This window comes from Salvelinus sp. IW2-2015, unplaced genomic scaffold (assembly GCF_002910315.2).
Source record: "Salvelinus sp. IW2-2015 unplaced genomic scaffold, ASM291031v2 Un_scaffold1136, whole genome shotgun sequence".
NCBI classification, from domain to species: domain Eukaryota; kingdom Metazoa; phylum Chordata; class Actinopteri; order Salmoniformes; family Salmonidae; genus Salvelinus; species Salvelinus sp. IW2-2015.
The window spans coordinates 19473-43127 of NW_019942748.1; the positions used below are offsets into that span (position 1 = coordinate 19473).

The window sequence follows — 23655 nt, forward strand, 5'->3', positions numbered from 1 at the left end:
ACTCCATGGGACAGCCCTTCGCTGGCTCTGAGGGTGTGGGTGGTGGAGGGATGATAGCAGCACAGCATACCCAGTTCCATGGACGCTCAATTGGCAGGCAACCCCAATCCAACGCGTTGTTTTCCAACAACAGCCCCATGTGGGGCAACCAGGACCAGAACGGGAACCTTACCACTCAGTGCCCCAGCAACAACAACAACAATACATCAACAACAGCAGCAGCCAACTCCACACACCAACAGCATCACCTCCGACAGCAACAGCCACAGCAGCAGCACCACCCTGTCAACAACAACTTCAGCCAGCAGCAACACCAGCGTCTGAACCAGCGCAGCAGCACAGCCCTTCATCAACAGGTAGTGAACCCTCAGCTCTCTGCCCCAGCACACCACAGCTTCCCCTTCCACCAGGCCAACCAACAGCCAGCTCCCACAACCAGCAGCTTAACCACCGGGGGACCCAGTTCCACTCCAGGCTGTGCCTAACTCAGGGGCTCTGGCCAAAGCTAATGTGGAAACCCCCAATGCCTCGCTGGCTGGAACCCCACCACAGCAGGTGGCTACCAGCTGGTGCAGGGACTCAGGGCCTTTCCTGGGTAGGGCCAGAGGGCTCTAGCATGTCCTTCTCCATGCAGACCTGCTCCCCCATGGCTCACACCCTGTCCTCCTGCTCAGTGAGCTCCACCACCGCCTACCCTCCCTCCCAGTACTCCTTCCCTGGCCAGGGACAGCCTGGCACCTCCAGCCTGAGCCAGCCTCTCTCTTTAGCCCCAGTGTCCATGATCACCACCACCACTCCCCTGCCCTCCTCAGTGCCTGAACTCTCTCTTCGTGGGAGCTGGATGTGCGTTTTTGTCTGCTACAGGGATGACTCAGCATCACACGCCCGAGCAGTCCCAGTCAGCCAGGCTGAGACGAATTTCCCTTCCGGGCTCTGCGCTGCTCGAGGCAGACCTTAGGGAACTACGACTCATCTGAGATGTTTGGCCAGGCCATGAGCTGCTACCCCAGTGCAGTCAGCCAGCCCGTCCAGACCAGCACCATCCCCAGAACTGTGGATCTAACTTGGAAGTTACCAGACCTCCGGCCAGCACCACTACCACATAACCACGTTCTCTTGCATTAGTGTGCTGCTCTGGCTCTGACAGGCACAAGGCGGATCCTGGAGCAGAGCTGGCCAGTAGCATAGCAACATCCATCCACACACCTCTCTGAGCCTGTTTCCACAGTGACTCAGACAGCCAGGCAAAGAGGACCGTCAGCAGTCACACTGTATGTCAGACCTGGGTTCAAATACTATTTGATATTAGGTCAAATACTTAAACTGTGCTTGATTAATGGAACCAATAGAATAGTCCCAAAACTACTAACCCCACCATTCTGGAACTCCAGGCAGGCTAAATATTTCAAATAGTGTTTGAACCCACATCTGATCATCAGCAGCACAGTGTGTCTGTTCCCTTCCATGGCCCTAGTGCTGGCACATGCAGCTCAGCACTCATCAGAACTATCTCTGACTGGCTCTGTAAATTGTAAACAAGTGCTCGCACGCACGCACGCACACACCCACACACACACACACAACTACTCTCTGGTGAATGGTGACTCACAAGTCGCTAGGTTTTTACCCTGTCTCTACAGCATAGCTCTGTCTCTCTCAACTCTACCACTTAGACTAACAGGTAGGCTGAAATACTCAAGCACAGACTGGTGTTTTGACCCAGCAGCCAATTTGTCCAATTTGTCCATCCGCTAATTGAAATGGGACATGGAACACCAGRGAACAGGCCCAGCTTCCCTTCAGTCTGTGTCAACATCCACCCTTGTGTTGATGCTTATGGGTAGACTGCTCTATWCATGTCCACTGGTGTGTGAAGAGCCAACAGATAGTGTGTTTGCTGAACAGGCAGGGCATCAGGGGATAGAGTGGTGCCCACCCCCCTGTCCTAGTCTCACTGCCTGTCTCTGGCCCTGTCTCACTGCCTGTCTCTAGCCCTGTCTCATCCCCTAGTCCTGTCTCACTGGCTGTCTCTGGCCCTGTCTCACTGCCTGTCTCTGGCCCTGTCTCACCCCCTAGTCCTGTCTCACTGCCTGTCTCTGGCCCTGTCTCACCCCCTAGTCCTGTCTCACTGCCTGTCTCTGGCCCTGTCTCAATGCCTGTCTCTGGCCCTGTCTCACCCCCTAGTCCTGTCTCACTGGCTGTCTCTGGCCCTGTCTTTGGCCGCTGTCTCTGACCTCCACCTTCTGGTCTCTGGCCCTGTCTCACTCCCTGGTCCTGTCTCTGGCGCTGTATCTCACCTGGTCCTTTCCTGGCCTGTCTCACTCCCTGGTCGTTGTGTCTTGCTGCTTCTCATCCCTGGTCTGTCCTCATCGTGCGGTCTGTCTCTCGCCTGTCCTGTCTCTGGCCTGTCTCGCTGGCCTGGTCCTGTTTCTGGCCCTGTTCACTCCCTGGTCCTGTCTCTCTGGCCTGTCGCACCTCTGGTCCTTGTGCTGGCGTCTGTCTGACTTCCTCTGGGTTTTTTTTCCCTGTCTCTGGCCTGTCTCACTTGCCTGGCTCCTGTTTGGCCCTGTCTCTCACTCCCACCTGCACCAGCCCTCCCCCTCCGCTCTCCTGGCCACATCGCCGCACCTCCCATGGTCCTGTGTCTGGCCTGTCACTGACTGTGGTCCCTGCTCTCTGAGCCCATCGTCTCAACTGCGTGGTTCTGTCTCTGGCGCACCTAGTCTCGACTCCTCTGGTCGCCGTTTCTGGCCTGTCTTCACTCCCTGGTCTTGTCTCTGGCCTGTCTCACTGGCCTGGTTCCTGTTTCTTCTGGCCTGTCTAACTCCGTGGTCCTGGTCTCCTGGCCCTGTCGCACTCTGGGCCTGTGTCTGGCCCTGTCTCAGCTATGCTCGTCCTGTTTCTGGCCCTGTCTCACTGCCTGGTCCTGTCTCTGGCCCTGTCTCACTGCCTGGTCCTGTCTCTGGCCCTGTCTCACTGCCTGGTCCTGTCTCTGGCCTTGTCTCACTGCCTGGTCCAGTCTCTGGCCCTGTCTCACTGCCTGGTCCTGTCTCTTGATTTGGGTTGACTTATGGTTTGTGCAAAATTGGAACCTATGTTTGAGACCAACGCGTGTGAAGCACGCCTGTGTCTCTCACAGAACTGGAACGAGATTCACTTTCTATGATCTCTCTGCCTCTCTGCTCTGATAGACATGAATGAGCCTGCAACGCTGATCTCTCCAGTGTTGCACATCATCATTTATTTCCTTATAGAAGGGTTCTGGAGGAGCTGCAGCACCCCTGATCAATTGAAATACATTTGCCAAAGTTATAGAGTTACTGCTGTCTGTTCAGAAAGAAATGAAATAATTCAGAATAGCTTAGTACACCATGAGAAAGCATATCAGCGTCTTTAAAAAAAATGTGCCAAGCTGTGAAATGTAGCCCAATAACAAGGCAGTTGGGAACGCGTGGGAAATCTGTCAGTTAATAAACAGCATGCATCAATACCGTTATATAGTATACCACCCAGACAGTTGTAGGCCTAGTCCTCAGGAGCTTGTGCTTGGCTGTGACATGGGCTGGTTCTGTTCAATGTTAGTCACACAGAGAGACTGACTTCTAGACAGAGGGCCTTTGTTCCCAGTCATTGTGAAGACACCTTTATTTAACTAGGCAAGTCAGTAAAGAACAAATTCCTATTTGCAATGACAGCCTAGGAACAGTGGGTTAACTGCCTTGTTCAGGGGCAGAACAACAGATTTTTTACCTTGTCAGCACAGGGATTCGATCTTGCAATCTTCTGGTTACTAGTCCAATGCTCTAACCACTAGGCTACCTGCCGCCCAGTATGAAAGGGTCTGGTTGGATATGATCATACCAAGGCAATTTGAATTAGACTTCACTTGGTCTGTTCGAAGATGTCCTCAGTGGGCCTATGTACAGCACACTGCCATATGGTTATCGATGGGACAGGCACAGTACCCTTTAGTAGAGGTCGACCGATTATGATTTTTCAATGCCGATACCGATACCGATTATTGGAGGACAAAAAAAGCCGATACCGATTAATCGGCCGATTTATTTAAAAAAAATATATATATATATATATCATACTCACACACATTTTTGTAATAATGACAATTGCAACAATACTGAATGAACAAGGAACACTTTTATTTTAACTTAATATAATACATAAATACACACACGCACACAGCTCTGAAGTGACAATGATACTGAAGAGTCTGCTTAGGAGACAAATACTCTCAACTGTTTGAATAAAAATAGAGTTTAAGTTACCTGTGATGAATGTTGAAAACAAAAACTTTAATTTCTATATGCAGGAAATCCTATTTTAATAATGGGCATGGTAAGAATTGACAACCAAAGTGCGAGTCATAATTCCCATGACACCTAGCAAAATCTGAAAAGCGGTTCCTTCATTTATTCCATAGGATATTTTTAGATTACTTAAATAAGGTTCTGTGTTTCGTGTGTAGGCTTACAGCACCGTGAATTTTATACTGTGTAGATATCCATAGGAGCATGGTAACTCTGAACATATGGCTATATAAGTTAAGCGAAATGATAACAAAAAATTGTTAGAGTGGATTTAGAGAAATATGTTGACAACGTCCTTACCTTAGTGGATTTACACGGGTATTTCAAAACGTCGAGGAAGGTTAAGCTCGCACGAGACGACAGACCATCTGAATGGCTATGATACACATTTGTAAGACTGATCCGACATCGAGGAAGACATGACGAAATCAGAGACCTTTCAATTCAGCCGCAAGTTATTACCAGGAATTATAACGTGTGATATATTGCTCTGCTAACCTAAGCCTTTGACTAATCAGGGAACATCAACTCCTGACAACGTTTATTCATTTCCGTATTTTCGTTTTTCAATTTTTTTATTGAACAACAGAATGGTGTATAGGTGTAAAGACAGGTATACAATTCTTATTGTATAACATAAAGATCGCAGACAGACAACAAGACCCAGAGTTCTGGGTACAACATATTGACAAAAAAAGAATAACAGACAAGGACAGGTAGAAGAAGAGGGATGTACCCACTTATCCCACCCTTTTATCTCCCACTTTCCTGTTACGTATTTTATCTAACGGGTGGCATCCATGAGTCTAAATATTCCTGTTACATTGCACAACCTTCAATGTTGTCATAATTACGTAAAGTTCTGGCAAATTAGTTCGCAAAGAGCCAGGCGGCCCAAACTGTTGCATATACCCTGACTGCGTGCAATGAACGCAAGAGAAATGACACAATTTCAACTGGTTAATATTGCCTGCTAACCTGGATTTCTTTTAGCTAAATATGCAGGTTTAAAAATATATACTTGTGTATTGATTTTAAGAAAGGCATTGATGTTTATGGTTAAGTACACATTGGAGCAATGACAGTCATTGATTGATTGTTTTTTACAAGATAAGTTTAATGCTAGCTAGCAACTTACCTTAGCTTACTGCATTCGCTAACAGGCAGGCTCCTCTTGGAGTGCAATGTAATCAATGCAAGATTGGATCCCCCGAGCTGACAAGGTTAAAAATCTGTCGTTCTGCCCCGTTGCTAGGACGTCATTGAAAATAAGAATGTGTTCTTAACTGACTTGCCTAGTTAAATAAAGGTGTAAAAAAAAAAAAACGGCAAATCGGCGCCCAAAAATACCGATTTCCGATTGTTATGAAAACTTGAAATCGGCCCCGATTAATCGGCCATTCCGATTAATCGGTCGACCTCTACCCTCTAACCTGATTCAGTCAAATAAATGAAAACAGTGATGTTTTATTCTTCTAAATAGAGACAATCGTGAAAAAATTATCTTTCATTTTATAGACCAGGGTTTCCCAAACTCGGTCCTGGGACCCCCCTCCAGGGTGCACGTTTTAATCATCAAGCTTTGATTATTTGAATCAGCTGTGTAGTGCTAGGGAAAAGACCAAAACGTGCACCCAGGGGGGCCACAGAASCGAGTTTGGGAAACGCTATTATAGACAACAACTAGGCTACTAGATGTAGTTGGCAGAGAACAACCCCCCCAATGGGTTGTGCATACCCTTATCTGTCCTCACACGTGATGCAGTCCACGACTCTAACTTACTGCATGACAGCCCCATTACAAACAAATAGCCTTTTGATGTGGCAGTAGGCACACTCTGGTGGTTGAATAGCTGATGATGAGCTGCTGTGCTGTACAGCAGGTGCCTCCTGTCTGACTCAGTGCATCAGTGGTTTAGGTTTATTCTTTGACTCCCCGACCTCTCTCTCCCCTCACCTCCTCCTCTGGCCTCTGGGTGCCTTGAAACTAAAGTGGGGGGGTTCAGGGAGGCCATTTTTTATTTTTTTTTTCACCTTTATTTAACCAGGTAGGCTAGTTGAGAACAAGTTCTCATTTGCAACTGCGACCTGGCCAATGTGTGTGAAGCCGACTCAGCCAAGAGTGTCTGTGGCTGTCAGCCCCCACTGAATTGCTGTCTTTGTTGCTTCCTGACCTTCCTGGTGATGTTTATGTAACTCCCAGCCAGCCAGCCAGCCAGCCAGTCAGCCAGGCAGAGAGTGCTGCAGTCAGTCCTGAAACCTGACACCAAGTCACTACTCTACTCTTTGGAGGGGGAGGGGCCACTTGCCGCTGGGAAACCTGCTCTCTACGAGGCTGAGAGATGATTGGCTGTTTCTCTGGCTGCGGTTGGCTTTCTCTCTGGTCAGTAGGTCTATCAGTCTCTCTCATCTCTCAATTCAATGTTCAATTTAAGGGGCTTTATTGGCATGGGAAACATATGTTTACATTGCCTAAGCAAGTGAAATAGATAATAAACAAAAGTGAAATAAACAATAACAAATGTACAGTAAACATTAGACTCACAAAAGTTCCAAAAGAATAAAGACATACAGTGTTGTAATAATGTGCAAATAGTTAAAGTACAAAATGGAAAATAATTAAACATAAGTATAGATTGTATTTACAATAGTGTTTGTTCTTCACTGGTTGCCCTTTTCTTGTGGCAACAAGTCACAAATCTTGCTGCTGCGATGGCACACTGTGGTATTTCACCTAATAGATATGGGAGTTTATCAAAAAAGTATTTATTTTCAAATTATTTGGGGGCCTGTGTAATCTGAGGGAAATATGTGTTTATAATATGGTCATACATTTGGCAGGAGGTTAGGAAGTACAGCTCAGTTTCTACATCATTTTGTGGGCAGTGTGCACATAGCCTGTCTCTCGCTCTGTCTCTCCCTAGCTCTTTCTGACTGCCTATCTCTCTCTTTATGACTGCCTCTCTCTGTTCCTCCAGTCATCCGGCCTCATCTGCCTGCTGGTAGTGGAGGCCTGCCAGGAGTGGGTGGTATCTAGTGGAGGTCAAAGGTGAACAGGAAGTCAACTCTATTTAAAGTGGGGCGGTCTTGGCTGTGGACGGAAGGGGTGGGCTGTGGGGGGACACTAGAGGAGGAAATGGGTGGCTAGTTAGTAGAGGGAGTGGTGAGAGAGATGTACTTGGATTTAGCCTAGACTGTGAGGAGCATGTGGGAACCTTGCCAGCCCCAAACTGCACAGTAGGTCTGAATAAAAACCCATTCTCTTTTATTCTGCATTTTTTCTCTCTCTCCCCCGCTCACAGGGGATTAAATAGCTTTGACTTTGTTGGCTGGCTAGGGGTTTGGAGAGGAGCGTGCGATAGCCAGCGGGTTCAGTGCTAACATGAGGTTTTGTGTGAGAGGAATGTGAGGGGTGACACAACCCAACGTGACCTCTTCCTTGAGCTGCAGTCAGGTTAACCTTTCACTGGCTGACAGGAATGAACTCAGCTCAACCACCAGGCAGCCTGCTGAACGCTAGCCTGCCTAGCATAGTCTGTCTCTGGGGAGAGAAAGTGGAGAACAGATTTACACCGTCTACTCTACAGGGACTCTAATGAGACTTTCAGTGGCTGTCATTCAGTTAGACTTAGGGAACCTAGCACTAAATAGGGCAAGGGGAATAGGGGAAAGGCATTTGGACTGTGGATCATGACATTATGCTTTTAGTCAGATTCAGCCCGCTTGCTACAGCTGCACTAAGGTCGGACAGCATGACTGTGTAGATCAAGACACCGGGGAGCTAGCACGAGATATGGCTCAGAAAACCTACCTCAATATAGGGATGAGAAATGCAGTGCACTCCAAATTGTCCCATTATCCCAACTGTTACACCGGGAAGTTTGAACGACTGATAGTTATTCTGGAAAGCTGCCATTTTCGTCCCCATGCTAGGTAGCAGAAGCCACATCAGCCATTTTGAAATGGCGCTAGAATGTAAGTTGAACATCAAACTATAGTCAGCCAATCAGGCTCCTTGCGGACTACGTCATCGCGCTGTGGAAATGTAAAAAAAAAGTTGTTTTGGGGAATGGTTTAGTATATTGCCACGTTCAAAAACACTGGAAACTCAGTGGGAACTTTGAAAAAAGAGTTTTGAATGGTCATCCAACTCGGAAACTCAGGCATCTTTCTAGAGTCCCAAGATGTCTTGAAAGGACCATAGGTCAAACTTGACCAAAACTTTGGATGCTTGTCTGATGTACAATAATTAATTGGTAATCCATGTCATTGTTGTCAAGGGTGGATTAACAAAGGCAATAAACAGCCACACACTAGAAAGTTGTTGTGTTTGTCTTTCAATAGTTTATTTCTTTGTTCCAACAATTTTGCRTTTGTTAATGCACCCTTGACAACATTGACATTACCAATTATCAATTCATTATTACCAATTCATTATAACAATGGCTTACCAATAAATTATTACCAATTCATTATAATAATGGATTACCAATGAATTATTGTACAGACATAGTTTTGGGAGAGTTTGACATATACAAAGCCATTCCCCACACAACTTTTATTTTGACATTATCACAGCGCGACAACGTAGGCTGACTATCCTTTGTTGTTCAACGCACGTGGCTTCTGCTACGTAGCATGAGGAGGAAAGGGAAGCGTTCCGGGAAAGTAGCAGTTATTCAATCTTGTAACAGTTGGGATAATAGCACAATTCAGATTACAACTAATTTCTCATCCCTGGATTGAGGTACGTTTTCCAAGCTGGCTCCACGGTGTTATACGGTGGGGCTGTCCGAACCCTAGTGCAGCTGTAAGTAGCAGGTCGGATATTCTGGCTAATTGTGCTTTGTGTCGGCTATACTTCATACAGTGTGCCTCTTTTGCCTTTATGTCTAAGGAACACTTGTTGGTTTGCGTTAGCTATTCCATGAAGATGACAGGTGTGTGTGTGTGTGTGTGTGTGTGTGTGGTGTGTGTGTGTGTGTGTGTGTGTGTGTGTGTGTGTGTTGAATGTATGTGCGTGATAGATAGATAGTTTTCACACAGGAGTCCCAAAGCGATCAGACAGGTTTGTCAGGTAGCTGCTGGTTCCTAGCCGGGTATGTCCACTGGTTTCCATGGCGCTGGGCCCTGAGTCAAGGGTTTGTTTACACAGAGAAACACTTTATTTCACAACATTACACTGACTCTGTGGAAAGGGACAAAATGTAGGCTAACACTGTCTTCTGTCTGCCTTGGATAAAGTTTAGTTTTGTACCTCTAGTCTACAACAATATGCAGTTGGCCTACTGTCACTAACCATGCACACTATGACTCATGTTTACAGAGACTGCTGCCACCATTAAGTTAATGTTTTAACATTTCAAAGTACAAAATGGAGGGTTGCTCTTTTCTCTCAGAATGTTGTAGGCATACGTCCTGCTTTGATCCCTGAGGTGAATATGTTGGAAGAATCCTGTGAATTCCTTCTTATATAACTCAATCCTCTGTTGCGCAGTGCAATTACTAGGCTACAGGTTTCAATGTTTTCACTGGCCTATTGGTCTGTGGCATTTGGCCTTCATATACATTAAATCAATCTCTGTGGAATGTTGAATCACATGGTTGCTCTCGCTATACTGCCACAAAGCTGCTGTTATTTTGTATGCCCTCGTCTCAAGACTGTCCTGTCTGCTGAGAGTTCAGTATGAAATGGTTAGTGTTGTGGCGTCGATCATTCATTTGATTTATAAAGACTTTGTTAACATTCCTGCTCAGAACAGAACTACACGTCTGTCTGTTGTCCTCAGTTGAATGTGTGTGGCTGTCCCCTGGGCCCTGTCCTCTGGTGACCCTATAATTCGGTCTCACCGCCATCATAGTTCTGGATAAGTCCATAGTTGGGCGATTCCACGCCAGCTTAGGCGGAAAATATTTTTCAACAATCTGATTGTTCTGGCAATTCTCACATAGAAATTTAATTGGGAGGAAGGATGTTGGACATGCTTTTAACATTTGTATCACAAACCATTTTCTTGAAAATCATTATGAAATTGGCAATTTCAGGCACTTTTAAGACCTATACATGCCTCCTGTAAAACCCTGTGATCTGTGAACTGTACATGATACAGACAACATCTTGGTTTATTATATTTCTTATAGTGGGCTCTAAAATATGGAGTATGTCTAGATTCTGAAATACAAATGTTTACATTCATTTATTCAACATAAAAATATTAATATAAATATCTCAAAAGTACCCTTTTTTATTTTGCTTATTTTTTTAACGGATTGTTTAGAACAATGCACTTGTCAAAAATGTCACATTTCCAGAGGGAGCTCTCTGGTACTTTTGTAGATATGATCCATTTTATACGTAGAAATGTACATTATTGGTTATTAACCAATCACAGCCCTTTCAATCCATTTTCCCATTCACTGTGTTGGCGGTGCTCATAAAATGTATCACAACTTCAGAATTAGCACAGAACCCACTGGAAATGTCATGTACTTGTWAAGGGTACTTTTGAGATATTCATATGCATGTTTTTTTATATTGAATTAATTCATGTGAAAATGTGTATTTCAGAATCTAGACATTCTCCATTTGTTAGACCCTCTATAAGGAGTATAATGAACCAATATGTTGTCTGTATCATGTACGATTCAAGGATCATAAGGTTTTACCAGAGGCATTTATAGGTCAAAAAAGAGGTCCTAAAATGGCCACTTTCATCATGATTTAAGAAAACAATTGTTTGTGATACAAATGTAAAAAGCATGTCAAACATAATTTCTCCCAATAAAGTTTATATGTGAGAATTGCCAGAACAATCTYAGATAGCAAAAGTAGTTTCGCCGTTGCAGCACTGATGTCTGCTTTTTTGCTGCTAACAACCTGCCTTCTCCTGATTTAACCTCTTATTATTGAGAGCTATAGCATGAAGAAGACTGGTGATGAACCCACCAATTGCTAATTTGAATGCATAAATCATACTATTTTGTGTGTTACCACCAGGTAATGCTGATTAATTTCTCAGTTCTCAAGCAAGGAATAGGCCTATGTTTCGAAATTGGTGACTCATTCAAAACCTCCCACAACCCAAATTTGTTGAGAATTGCTGGTCTAAGCTCTAAGGGAACCACTGTTGTTGGAATCCCCTCCCTCCATCTCTGCTCCCCAGTAAGTAGGCTGCTCATTGGCAGGTTGTTTTGATGGCTATATTGAAAGTTATTCTGCAATGACCTTGAATGTCTGCCCATTGTAATGCTTGCTAGGATTATGTAATAACCATCCAGCTTATTTATCTAGAGAGGCCTAAAAACCTTAAGGTTTTGGGTGTGTCACTACACAATAAGGGGAACATTAGTTTGCCTGTATCATTGGGTGCTTAGCGCCTGACTTGTGGTGTATCATAGAGGCTCTCTCAGACCTTCCCCATACTGTGCTAATGACAGATACAGCATCATCTTCAATGACCTCAGACTGCCCTCTCCCCTCTGTCACCCCTCTGCTATCCTATAGAATCCCTAACGACCAGGCCCAAACTACCTTACCCTCCCCAGTCCCAGTCCATCCATGAACCACTCCTATCACCAATCCTCTCACAGATGCAAATGGCCATCGCATGCCTCTCTTAATGAAATGAAGGAGTCAGTTAACTGAATGACTAATGGAGAGCTAATTATTTGGGAGCTATTTGAGGATGTGTAATGGGTGTGATGGTGCAGCCCTCTATCTCTGCCATGGCAGGTACGGCTAATGATATCATAACCTATGTGAATTGCTAATCGCTGCATTTGCAAGGAATTACATGCCAAGCTGTGTGTGCATGTGCCTGCGTGTGTGTGTGTCTTGGCCTGGGCCTTAGAGCTTTCTGGGTAATAACTATAAATATCTCCAACAGACCAGAGAGGGAGGCCCACACACACAGCCTAGCATACTAGGAGTGTGTACTTGGTTGAAGCTATAGTTCTCCTGTGTATAGATCTACAGCGTTTAATACCATTATACCACCTAGTAGTGTAAGTGCATTTCTTAGGAAATGAGGCCTAGGCTTATACAGTATAATATGTCACTTTGGACTGGGAACCTACTGTTATTCATGTTTATACCATGGCATTGTTGAATACTTGTTTCTGATTGGCTTGAAGGGCATTCTAGAGTGTGAGTTATTTAAGTGATAATGCCGAGAAGCCGGTGTTTGGAGGATATATTGGCAKTGGTGTTGTTAGGCTCGAGACCAAGCCAATATATCCTCTAAACACTGGCTTCGAGTGCAGTATCACTTTTATACAACAATACAATAATACAATACAATAATGATTGACATGTTTTCATTAAAAACATTATTTTAATGAATTTATTCATACTATTTCATCCTTCCACAAGATATAGACCCGACACAAATCTAGGGTTGCTACCCAAGCCGGCTGGTCGTTCGTTCTATCAGTTCGGTTGCCTGAGACGCGACCCAGTCGTTCAGTCTTTTTGTTCTATATCTACAGTATGGACGTGACCCAGTCATTCAGTCTTTTTGTTCTATATCTACAGTATGGACGTGACCCAGTCATTCAGTCTTTTTGTTCTGTATCTACAGTATGGACGCGACCCAGTCTTTTTGTTCTGTATCTACAGTATGGACGTGACCCAGTCTTTTTGTTCTGTATCTACAGTATGGACGCGACCCAGTCTTTTTGTTCTGTATCTACAGTATGGCGCGACCCAGTCTTTTTGTTCTGTATTTACAGTATGGCCTCGACTCAGTCGTTCAGTCTTTTTGTTCTGTATTTACAGTATGGACGCGACCCAGTCTTTTTGTTCTGTATCTACAGTATGGCCTCGACTCAGTCGTTCAGTCTTTTTGTTCTGTATCTACAGTATGGACGCGACCCAGTCATTCAGACTTTTTGTTCTGTATCTACAGTATGGACGTGACCCAGTCATCCAGTCTTTTTGTTCTGTATCTACAGTATGGACGCGACCCAGTCATTCAGACTTTTTGTTCTGTATCTACAGTATGGAAGTGACCCAGTCGTTCAGTCTTTTTGTTCTGTATCTACAGTATGGACGCGACCCAGTCTTTTTGTTCTGTATCTACAGTATGTACGCGACCCAGTCGTTCGTTCTAAATGTTCCATTGCCATAATGGCTGGCAAAGTTCTTATCCCTTGCTTGCTAGTTAGCCAACTACGGCTAACTTACAGTCACGTCAAAAAGTGCAGCCAGAATAACAGTGAAGTAGCTGCATTTGCATTTGTTTAAGCTGTTTTTTAGTGACATTTATTTGAACACATCCATAACAATGAGCTAATGAGGCGTGATTTTGTCTGGCATAGAAAATGTGCTCACTAGTCAGGAAACTGTTGTTCAGAGGAGCAAGCCAACAACACAGCTAACACAATCACTTCAAATTGAAGCTGGAAAGACTGCAAACTAGCTTCACGTTTACCTTTTTTCAATTTACATTTCTTTGTATATACCCATAAAATGATGCCAGCTGATTCATGATTTCTACTGGCTGAAAAACGCTGCCTGTTTGTCTGTCTCGTCCCGACTCCCGACACGTTCATTACTATGGGACAGCTGGAGATTCAATTTGAATATTGAAGCAATGTTGCAAATGTCGGAGAGACATACAGCAATGTTTATACAAATCTCCACTGTTGAAAACTAAATGTTAGTCWAATAGAAATGTGAGAATGTCTAGATGCTTTTTATAGTGGAGATCAAGTTTATAAATTGCTTGGCTGGGTTGATGAGACAATGGATTGCACTGTCAGATGGAACAGAGTAATTAGGAATTTTAAAGTCATAGATTTAACCGGTTGTAACTTGTAGAATAAACACAGAATGGAATGCGGTTTTAACCAATCAGCATTCAGGATTAGACCCACCCGTTGTATAATTCCCTATATTAGCACGGTAGAACTCAATGGCTATAGTTCATTCTTACATGTTCTATGTTTGAGCTGCTTTTTAAAGCAAAACTTGAATTGAAAACTTTATTGGCATTGTTGAATTATATTTTCATAATGGCAAGCTAGGACTGATGGTTTGGTTAGCTAAACNTTTATTGGCATTGTTGAATTATATTTTCATAATGGCAAGCTAGGACTGATGGTTTGGTTAGCTAAACTAACAAGTGTGTTTGTTTGGTTACCACATAAACTACTGTAGCTATCTAGTAAACTTGCTAGCCTATTCAGTAGATGTTGAACACATTTCTACCGGAAAATGAACACATTTCTACTGAAAAATTAACACATTTCTACTGGAAAATGAACACATTTCTACTGGAAAATGAACACATTTCTACTGGAAAATGAACACATTTCTACTGGAAAATGAACACATTTCTATTGGAAAATGAACACATTTTTAGCCGCAAATGTGTTAAATTATAGCCGTGGTATAAAAGAGATAATCAAAGAGGGGCTATGCGTTCTCAGGAAAAGAATGCAACTCTGTTGAAGGTCAGTTCCACTTCGCTAGCGCATCGTGGAACACACCTTCCACGTCATCCATTATTTCCCATAGAACGCATAGCCCCTTGTTGATTATCCTTCACAAATGGAATAAGAACACTAGATTCTTTAAWTCAATACAACTTTATTGATACTGTTTCTATACAGAATGGATAATTCCCTGTAGTTTCCCCCTTCCTAATCTGTAGGCCTAGGCCTACTACACATGGTCTGCAGAACATTAGCTTAATTAGGCTATGGTATTAGACTTAACTCTGTAACTCTGGACTCTGTCCGTCCTTCTGCCACCCACATTTCTCCACATCCGCTCCTCCATCCAGATACAGGCAACCAGTACCCTTTTCACACTGAGCCAAACTAATCCGAGCTGTACTGGGCTGGCCATTTGCCTGGTTACACATCCAACATAGAATAAGAAAATAGTGGTATCAGAGTCAGACTGTAAGGACCGCCGCCGGACAGGAGAAGCATGTACGGGGAGTCAGACATTTATTCGGGAACAGACAAGGAAACAAGACAGGAACAGCGTCGGAACACGGGTAACACGGACATGAGACAATTAATCCCGAAGCAGGGAACAGAGCTTGGGAACAGACAGATATAGAGAAGGCAATGGCACAAGTAATTGAGTCCATGTGAGTCCAATGATCGCTGATGCGCGTGACCGGGGGAAGGCAAGTGTGTGTACTGATGGTGGCTTGAGTGCGTAATGCTGGGGATCCTGGCGCCCTCGATGGCCAGGGGGAGGAAGAGCGGGAGCAGGCGTGACACAAACAGTATGGTTTGGGTCAACCCTATGTGAATACAGCCCAGTTAAATGCCATATATTCTACTACTGCAGTTCTGCCTAAGGCCCTGCTGCCATGTGACCTGCTAGAGCTGTGTGCCAGCCAGGCTGTGACAGCACAGGTCAAAGTGGACCAGGTCAGAGAGTGAGGACGGAGGACCTGTAAGCCCTGTTAGCCCACTGAGTGTCACTTCTGTTATTAGCCTTTCCCCGGGACAAGAGGTTAGCACCAACACACCCTACCTTCCCTCTCCAACCCTGTGAAGGATCATTAAGGCRTGATGCTCTTTTTAATTGGTTCAGGAAGCATCGCCGTGCAGTGTGCCCCCTTTCATTTATCAACTACACCTCTCTACCTCCCCCTCTCTCTATCTCTCTCTCTCTCATATACACACTACATCTCTCTTCTCTCTCCTCTCTACCTCTTTCCTCACTCTCCATGCATGACTTTAAATTGGCCCATAGCCATAGGCCTAATTAACAGGCCTAATCTCTTCCCCACCTCCTGACAGACTAATCTATATTCCATTAACCAGGCAGTAGGTTTGGTCTCTGGTTAGGCTATGGTTGGGAACTGGGAAGGTGAGTAGTGTTGTATACTGCTGGTATTATCCCTCTCACAACACAAGGCCAATAACTATTCTTAGGGACATTATGCACAAAGACACAACACACTTTGCTGTGAGGAGTGTTTTTAAGGAAGAGTCGACGTCAAAGGTTGACTTCTAGGTAGACTTAAGATATTTTTTAAAAGGAAAACATTTAGGCAAAGGCTGAAGTGAGAGAGAAGCAGTGGATCATCTCTATTATTCCTGTACTATGCACTTTATTATTCATCAAAGAAAAAGTAGGCTGTCTTTGATTAAATTTCTAGGGACCAGTACCACACACTGTCTCCTATATTTGCTCTGTAGGAACACAATGTTCACTTGCTCAGCTCTCTCTGTTACAAAAGATGCACTCTCCTACTAGCCTATACAACCAGCATTACAGCACTACCTAGTGGGTGAAAATATAGGCTAACTGTTGATATGGTGGGTCTTGTGGGCTCTATGATTGGCTATAGTGTGTGCACAGTTATAGTGCGAGTTCCATTCTGTCCTAGGATGATAAATGTCAATTTCCCTAACGGTGTTTTAGTGGAGTCCTACTCAAAGGCCCTCAGGGGGAGGCAGAAGTAAGAGTGGCAGGCACACTAATACAGGCTCTGAGTTTGTGATGAGGTTATTATGGACTGTTTAGAGACTCACACCTGTGCCTCTGGCTCCCTTTTTATCTCTTTCTGTCTCTTTTACTCTTTCTCTCTCTCTCTTTCTTTTTTTTACTCCCCCCTCTCTCTCTCACTTTAGAGGAAGCCCCCCCAGCACACTAATTTCTCTGCCGGGAGGCCTATTTGCATGTTAACCGTTGGGTTGCCAAGGCGCCACAGCTCCACCAAGCCATGTGACCATTTCAGCATGTGTGCCTGGCTGCCTGCCTGCGTTCACTGTTCCTGTTTCTCCCTTGTTTTCACCAACACATCCTCAGCCTAGAGAGACAATACACCCTGTGCAGAGCCAGTCGCTGGCAGCTAAAAGCCTTCCTGTGTATGAATCTATGTATACATGGGTGTTATTGAATCTCTTCCTAGCTTTCTCTATCTACCTCTATCTGTTGATCCTACCTACCTACCTCTCTCTCTCTCTCATTGAACAGCCTGTTATGTAGTCTTTTGCATTATGATGTCGGTCCCAGACTAAAATGATGCTGTCTGTCCGTCCCAGTGAACACCTCAGTGTACTACTATACTATTCAAATGTTCATGCTCAACATGCAGTACATAACATGGTTGCATACCGTTTAGGCCCTGTCTCTGAAAGAACTGTTGTTAAAATATCTCCCTGAATTACACTATACATACAGTATTTTTACCGGTTCTTCTTGACAGTGTTTTAACAGCTGTGAATTGATCGTTTTCAAGGGCTCTGTGAAAGTGAGGCTCTGTCTCTGTGAAAGTGAGGCTCTGTCTCTGTGAAAGTGAGGCTCTGTCTCTGTGAAAGTGAGGCTCTGTCTGTGAGAGTGAGGCTCTGTTTCTGTGAAAGTGAGGCTCTGTCTCTGTGAAAGTGAGGCTCTGTCTCTGTGAGAGTGAGGCTCTGTTTATGTGAGAGTGAGGCCCACTGCTACTATGCTATAGTTTAGTCCTGTTGCATGGCATGCTCCCATCTGGCATGTGACATGTTCTCGCTCCACTGCAGGGACGGTAATTGGCATGTTGTGTCATTTAGTTCCCTTCGTTCCGTCTCTCCTAGAACAGGAGTCCAAACTCCCAAGGCCTAGCCTGACAGCTAGCCTATATCAGATGCCCACTCAAACATGGGGAGAACACACATATAGCCTACCACTAGTAAGCACATACACAGACACATGAATGCGCACACAAACACACAGCACAGGCTAATTTATCTAGATATGGGCATGGGGACAAACACATGGGCACTAGATTGGAGTTAACACAACCTACTGTGTACATTGTGACCTCCCACACATACTCTACGTTGGACTTTAACCAGTCGTATGTTATTCCTACAGTTGTACAGTTCAATGTTTTGTCGTGTTTGTAGTTCCAATGTTTGTAGTTCCAATGTTCTTCCACAGAGTTAGGTGTCTGGCAGGTTTTTTAAGAGAGTTGTGCTCAGACAGGCTGGAGAAAGCAGAGCCAAATGATATTGCAGCTAAGCTGTTGTTTATTTAGCCAGTCAGGAAGGATGGCTTTCACCTTTGTTTGCCACTACTGATGAGAGGGCCAGTTAAATACATCAGTCAGTCTCTCTTTATTTCCTACCTCTCGCTCCCCTTCTCTTTCTCTGTAGTTTTCCCAACGCCTAATGGAAAGCTAGGAATATTTACATACATTCTGACTTACTTAAGGCCTACTAATCATACTAGTCTACTTATTAAACCGATAAAGCAACACAGATCAGCTAAGTTTGCTAGGCCTATGTCCTTAAGAGCTCAGTGCCCCTTTCAGCTATTATCCATGTGAGATAATTCTGCTCTAATATCATTAAACAGTGTTACATTTCAGACAGGGAGAGAGCTGCTGCTCTGCTCCAAATGTCCGTCCCTTAGCCACATAGCCATGTAGCCTTTAGCCTGTAGCTTACTAGTCTGTAGCTTCAGACCTGTTACTGTTATTTCTAACTAGCAGGGAGTTAACTATCCATCTCCAGGTACTTGGCCTCCCCCTAGCCACATAGCCATGTAGCCTTTAGCCTGTAGCTTACTAGTCTGTAGCTTCAGACCTGTTACTGTTATTTCTAACTAGCAGGGAGCTAACTATCCATCTCCAGGTACTTGGCCTCCCCCTAGCCACATAGCCATTGAGGCTAGCCATAGCCTGTAGCTTACCAACCTGTTCCCGGTTACTTCTGACTAGCAGGGAGCTAACAGTCAACCCCCAGGCTATGTAGCCCTTTGTGTAACCTGAGAAGGGGCTTATATGTTGTGCACAAGGTTTCAAACGAGAGTTCACTGTAAAAACACAGTCATGTGCTTTAGAGCAAGATGTATGGCTCTTTAAGTTTGTGTGTGAGCGCGTGCATGAGTGCGTGTCTGTCTGGTGATGTGTGTGTCTCCACTCTGGGACCTAACCCTGTGCCAGGCAGGCTCCAGGCCAGCCAGGCATGTCTGTGTGTTCACCTCCCAGCACCATGTGCCTGCTCGAGCACATGGCCCTTGCGTCATGTTCCAGGGAGCCCCCTCCCTCTCTTCCATCGCCCCTCCAGTGACTGTCAGTCATGGAAGGGACAGAAGGCTCGTCACGACCTGTCCTTTCACATCTCGCATACATTTGTGTGTGTGGAGGTCTATCCACCTCTTGCGAGAGGGATTCTCTTCCTGGTGGGAAGTGAACACGGCTGTGTGGCTGGGTGGCCAGCATCTGTCTACGTCTCTCTTTCCCCACCAGAGTGTGTCTGAGACCACTGCTTTACTGACAGTCTCTGGGAGTGAGCTCTCAGTGTGTTAGTGTGCTGTACTAGGGACAGTGCTGTGGCTTTTTAGCCTCATGGTTTCATGGTTTTGCACACGTTGGTTGTTTGCTGTTTGGTTGTTTAATAGTGTATTGTTTAGTTTTTTCTCATAGTGGATTTTCATGTTATGATTCTGTACAACATAATATGGTGTCATTCAGTTTCTTGTGTATACTGTTTTATGTATAGAGCAATGTGCAACACATGCAAGCCTGCATTCCATTTATGTTAATATCTGTGCTTGTGTAGAAATCCAGTGCTTTTGGGGTTAAGTTGTGAAAGTTAATGTAATAACTGCTAGCACCATCTGCTGGCCTACTTCCTCACAAAGAGAGAGTGAGTAAGAGAGAGAGAGAACGAGTCTGGATTTTAACGACATCTCTAATATTCATGCTGATGCATTTTTCTGCTTTGTGCTGCTTTCATTTTCCACCGCTCTGCTGCTGGAGACTCCAGCTCCTCGCCATACACACCCCAGCACGGGAGAGGGAGGGCAGAGAGGGAAGAGGAGGGGAAAACTAGTGGGAAAAGGAAAACAACCAAGCAAGCTAGCTAGCACAAAACCATTTTTGTGTACAAAGYAGTAGCCTACCTTACCCTGGGATGTAAGAGAACGAGGCACGAACGAAGAGAGCAAGAAAAAGGAACGAGTAGAGATAGGTAGAGTGAGCGGACGGAGAGAGCTCGCGATTGCTGGCGGAGGGGAATCAATGAGAAGGGAGGGAAGAGAGGAGGGTAGAGCGAGAGAGCGACGCTGACACTCACAACACGACCCGCCTGCCTGAGCCGGACGGAGCTGAAGCACGCAGTAGCAGCAGAATGAGACGAGCTTCCTGGACTGCCACTGCTTCGCACCTCTTCTGGCGCAACCAGCCCTGCTCCCAGTGATCTAACAGCCCAGCCCCATGCACTCCTACTGAGCTTGAGCCCTGCCCGCTAGGGGAGGAGAGGAGTGGAGAGGAGGTGAAGGAGAGGAGGCTCCACCGCCCGCCTGTACGCTGCCTGTGGAGGGGGGAGGGGGTGGACACGCAGCTCAAGCAAGACAGACTGTCGAACGAGAGAGAGAAAAAACCCGGCGAAAGGGCAAGGCTTTTGTTAGGTGGTTGGAGAGAGAGGGGGAGGAAGAACAAAAAATAGAAAAAAACATGTCTACAGTGAAGAGGCCAAGAGGAAGGGTAAGTGAGCTGCACAGAGAGAGAGAGGGGAGGGAGGAGGGGCCGGACGACAGGAACTGAACAACTGAACAACCTCCTCTGCTACTGGCTCATGCTGCCTGCCTGATGCAGCTCCACTGTCGCCATCTTGAACTCCTTGTTGCTGCTCTTTCCCATACTCATTTGCTTAGCTGTGCTAGCTATGCTCTCTCACATGCTTTCCCCCCACACCTCCTCCCTCCATAGATTCCTCCCCACCTCTGGTTCGATGCAAAAGGCGATGTGTGTGTGTGTGTCACATAAGACGAGTACATCAGTCACACAGCGTTCACTGCATGAGGGACTGAGGGAAGTAAGGGGTTAGTGAGTGAGTGAGTGAGTGCGTGAGTGAGTGAGTGAGTGAGTGAGTGAGTGAGTGAGTGAGTGAGTGAGTGAGTGAGTGAGTGAGTGAGTGAGTGAGTGAGTGGACTAACTGGCCCAAATGTCCTGGCTATCTCTATCTCTCTGTAGTCTTTCCTTACTGTAATAGTGCAACGTGTTTTCATGGGAGCGTGTGGTGGCAGAGAGAGAGATTGAAATCACTGCAGTGCTGGCAGCTTGTAWTTTCAGTTATTTATAGTCGTATTACACAGCTGCAGAACACTTGGTTTTGGTGCATTTTTCTTCTCTCTCCCTTTCTCACTCACTTTTRATARAAACTCTCATTCCTGCTCTCATTCCCGCCCTCTGCCCTCTCTCCCCTTTGCTACTTCCCTCTCTTCCCTGTTCTTTACCTTGACTTTCTCTTTCCTCCCCCTCTTTTTTTACCTTCAACTTGAATAATGAGAATATTTCAGTTCTGGGCAAATGATTTCCACTAATAGTCTGGGCATCACAGCACACGTTAAACKTATAATTTTGTAGCTACAGCTCTTMTTTATCTTCCAAATAAACTGTCATTTATTTCTCCCCTCCCCCGCTTTGTTTGTGGCAGTTCAAGATAATTATCTTTATTTAGCAGTCAGGAAAGCAACTGGCTGTGCCGTGCTGTGGCTCGGSCTCGGGTCATGTAGCCATCCGCTCTGACTGCAACACGTTGAGATTAGCTCATCCATTTATAGGCTCTGGGCCCAGCCGAAGGGAATAAAACTCAGCCCATGTTTTATTCCCATTTTATCTATACTATATTACTATATTAGTCTATATTATTTATTCTAGTTTGGCTGAATGTCAGTGTGCCGGTCCTGCCTGTCTCTTGTTTCTTTCTGCCTGTCTTAATGAAAGTTTGTGCTGCTGCAATCTATGTGACTAGGGGGGAAAATGTGTGGCTAGCAGAAAGTTCAGAGAGCAAGACTTTCAGTATGTCTGAGGTAGTGGGGTAGAGACACAGCAGCAGAATGGGATATTCTGGTGACTGGTTGTTTGTCTTTAAAAAGGCTATCAAGTCCTATTCATTAATAAGGCTTAGAGGGCCTAATAGAAGAGTACAGCCAACTAGCTAACAGTGTTTTGTGACTTTCTACTGTGCTGTTTCTAGACCAGCTGGCTGTTGTTTCATGTTCTATTTTCTAGACCGATCAGTGTAACTCCCTTTGACAATCACATTCATATCATACCAATCATTAGAGTGCAATGAAAATGACCCGTACTTTCCTCTTATCTGCCATTTCTTGAAATTTATGAGTTAACTTCCTGAGAAGGCTGATTTCTAGTATTCTCTCCTCTGTCAGCTACTGCTAAAGGCTACGACTACAAACTACACATAGCTCATAGCATGTTGCTTCATCATTTCTAGTCTTTCTCTGTCTATGTCTCTCTCTCCCCCACATCACTAAGCAGCAGTGTAAGTATACAGCTTGATTGTTATGCACATGGGGGTTTTTCAGAGCTTCGCTGATTCACTTTTGTAATCCATTCCTTTGTGTTTACACATTTCCTTATTGAGCCTGCCTGGGTGACTTGACTCTCATTCCAGGCAGCAAAGCTGCTATGGTACATTCACACTTCTGTTCCTGAGGGGGGAAGATGATGTGTGAGAGAGGCTGTGGAGGTTAACTGAGGGGGAAGATGATGTGGAGAGAGGCTGTGAGGGTTAACTGAGGGAAGATGATTGAAGAGCGTGAAGGTTAACTGAGGGGAAATGAGTGTGAGAGAGGCTGTGGAGGGTAACTAGGGGGAAATGATGTGAGAGAGGCTGATGGTAACTAGGGGGAAGATGATGTGTGAGAGAGGCTGTGGAGGGTTAACTGAGGGAAGATGATGTGAGAGAGGCTGTGAGGGTTAACTGAGGGGGAAGATGATGTGTGAGAGAGGCTGTGGAGGGTTAACTGAAGGGGAAGATGATGTGTGAGAGAGGCTGTGGAGGTAACTGAAGGGAAGATGTGTGGAGCGTGAAGGGACTGAGGGAAGATGGTGAGAGAGGCTGTGAAGGGAAAATGAGGGCGGAAGATGATGGTGTGAGAAGGCTTGGAGGGTTACACTGAGGGGAAGATGAGTGTGTAGAGAGGCTGTGGAGGTTAACTGAAGGGGAAGATGATGTGTGAGAGAGGCTGTGGAGGGTTAACTGACGGGAGAGATGTGTGAGAGAGGCTGTGAAGGGTTACCAAGGGGAAATGATGTGTGAGAGAGCTTGTGGGGGTTAAGCTGAGGGGAGATGATGTGTGAGAGAGGCCTGTGGAAGGGTTATACTGAGGAGGGGAAGATGCATGGTGTGAGAGAGGCTGTGGAGGGTGGTAATAGAGGGGAGAGATGATTTGTGAGAGAGGCTGTGGACGGTTCACTGAAAGGGCAGATGATGGTGTGAGAGAGGTCTGTGGAGGGTTAACTGAGGGGAAGATGAGTGTGGAGAGAGGGCTGTGGAGGTTAACTGAGGGGAAGATGAAATGTGTGAGAGAGGTTGTGGAGGGTTTAACTGAGGGGAAGATGATGTGTGA

The 23655-nt window shown here is 45.3% G+C and overlaps 1 protein-coding gene across 1 annotated transcript in view; it reads left to right on the forward strand.

Annotated features, from left to right (window-relative positions):
- Positions 1–616: 616 nt before the first annotated feature.
- Positions 617–23655, forward strand: part of LOC112069862 (chromodomain-helicase-DNA-binding protein 9) — a 118979-nt gene continuing 95940 nt past the window's right edge. The window contains 1 exon segment of the mRNA XM_070438754.1: positions 617–830. Coding sequence (XP_070294855.1) covers positions 617–830 — 214 coding nt within the window.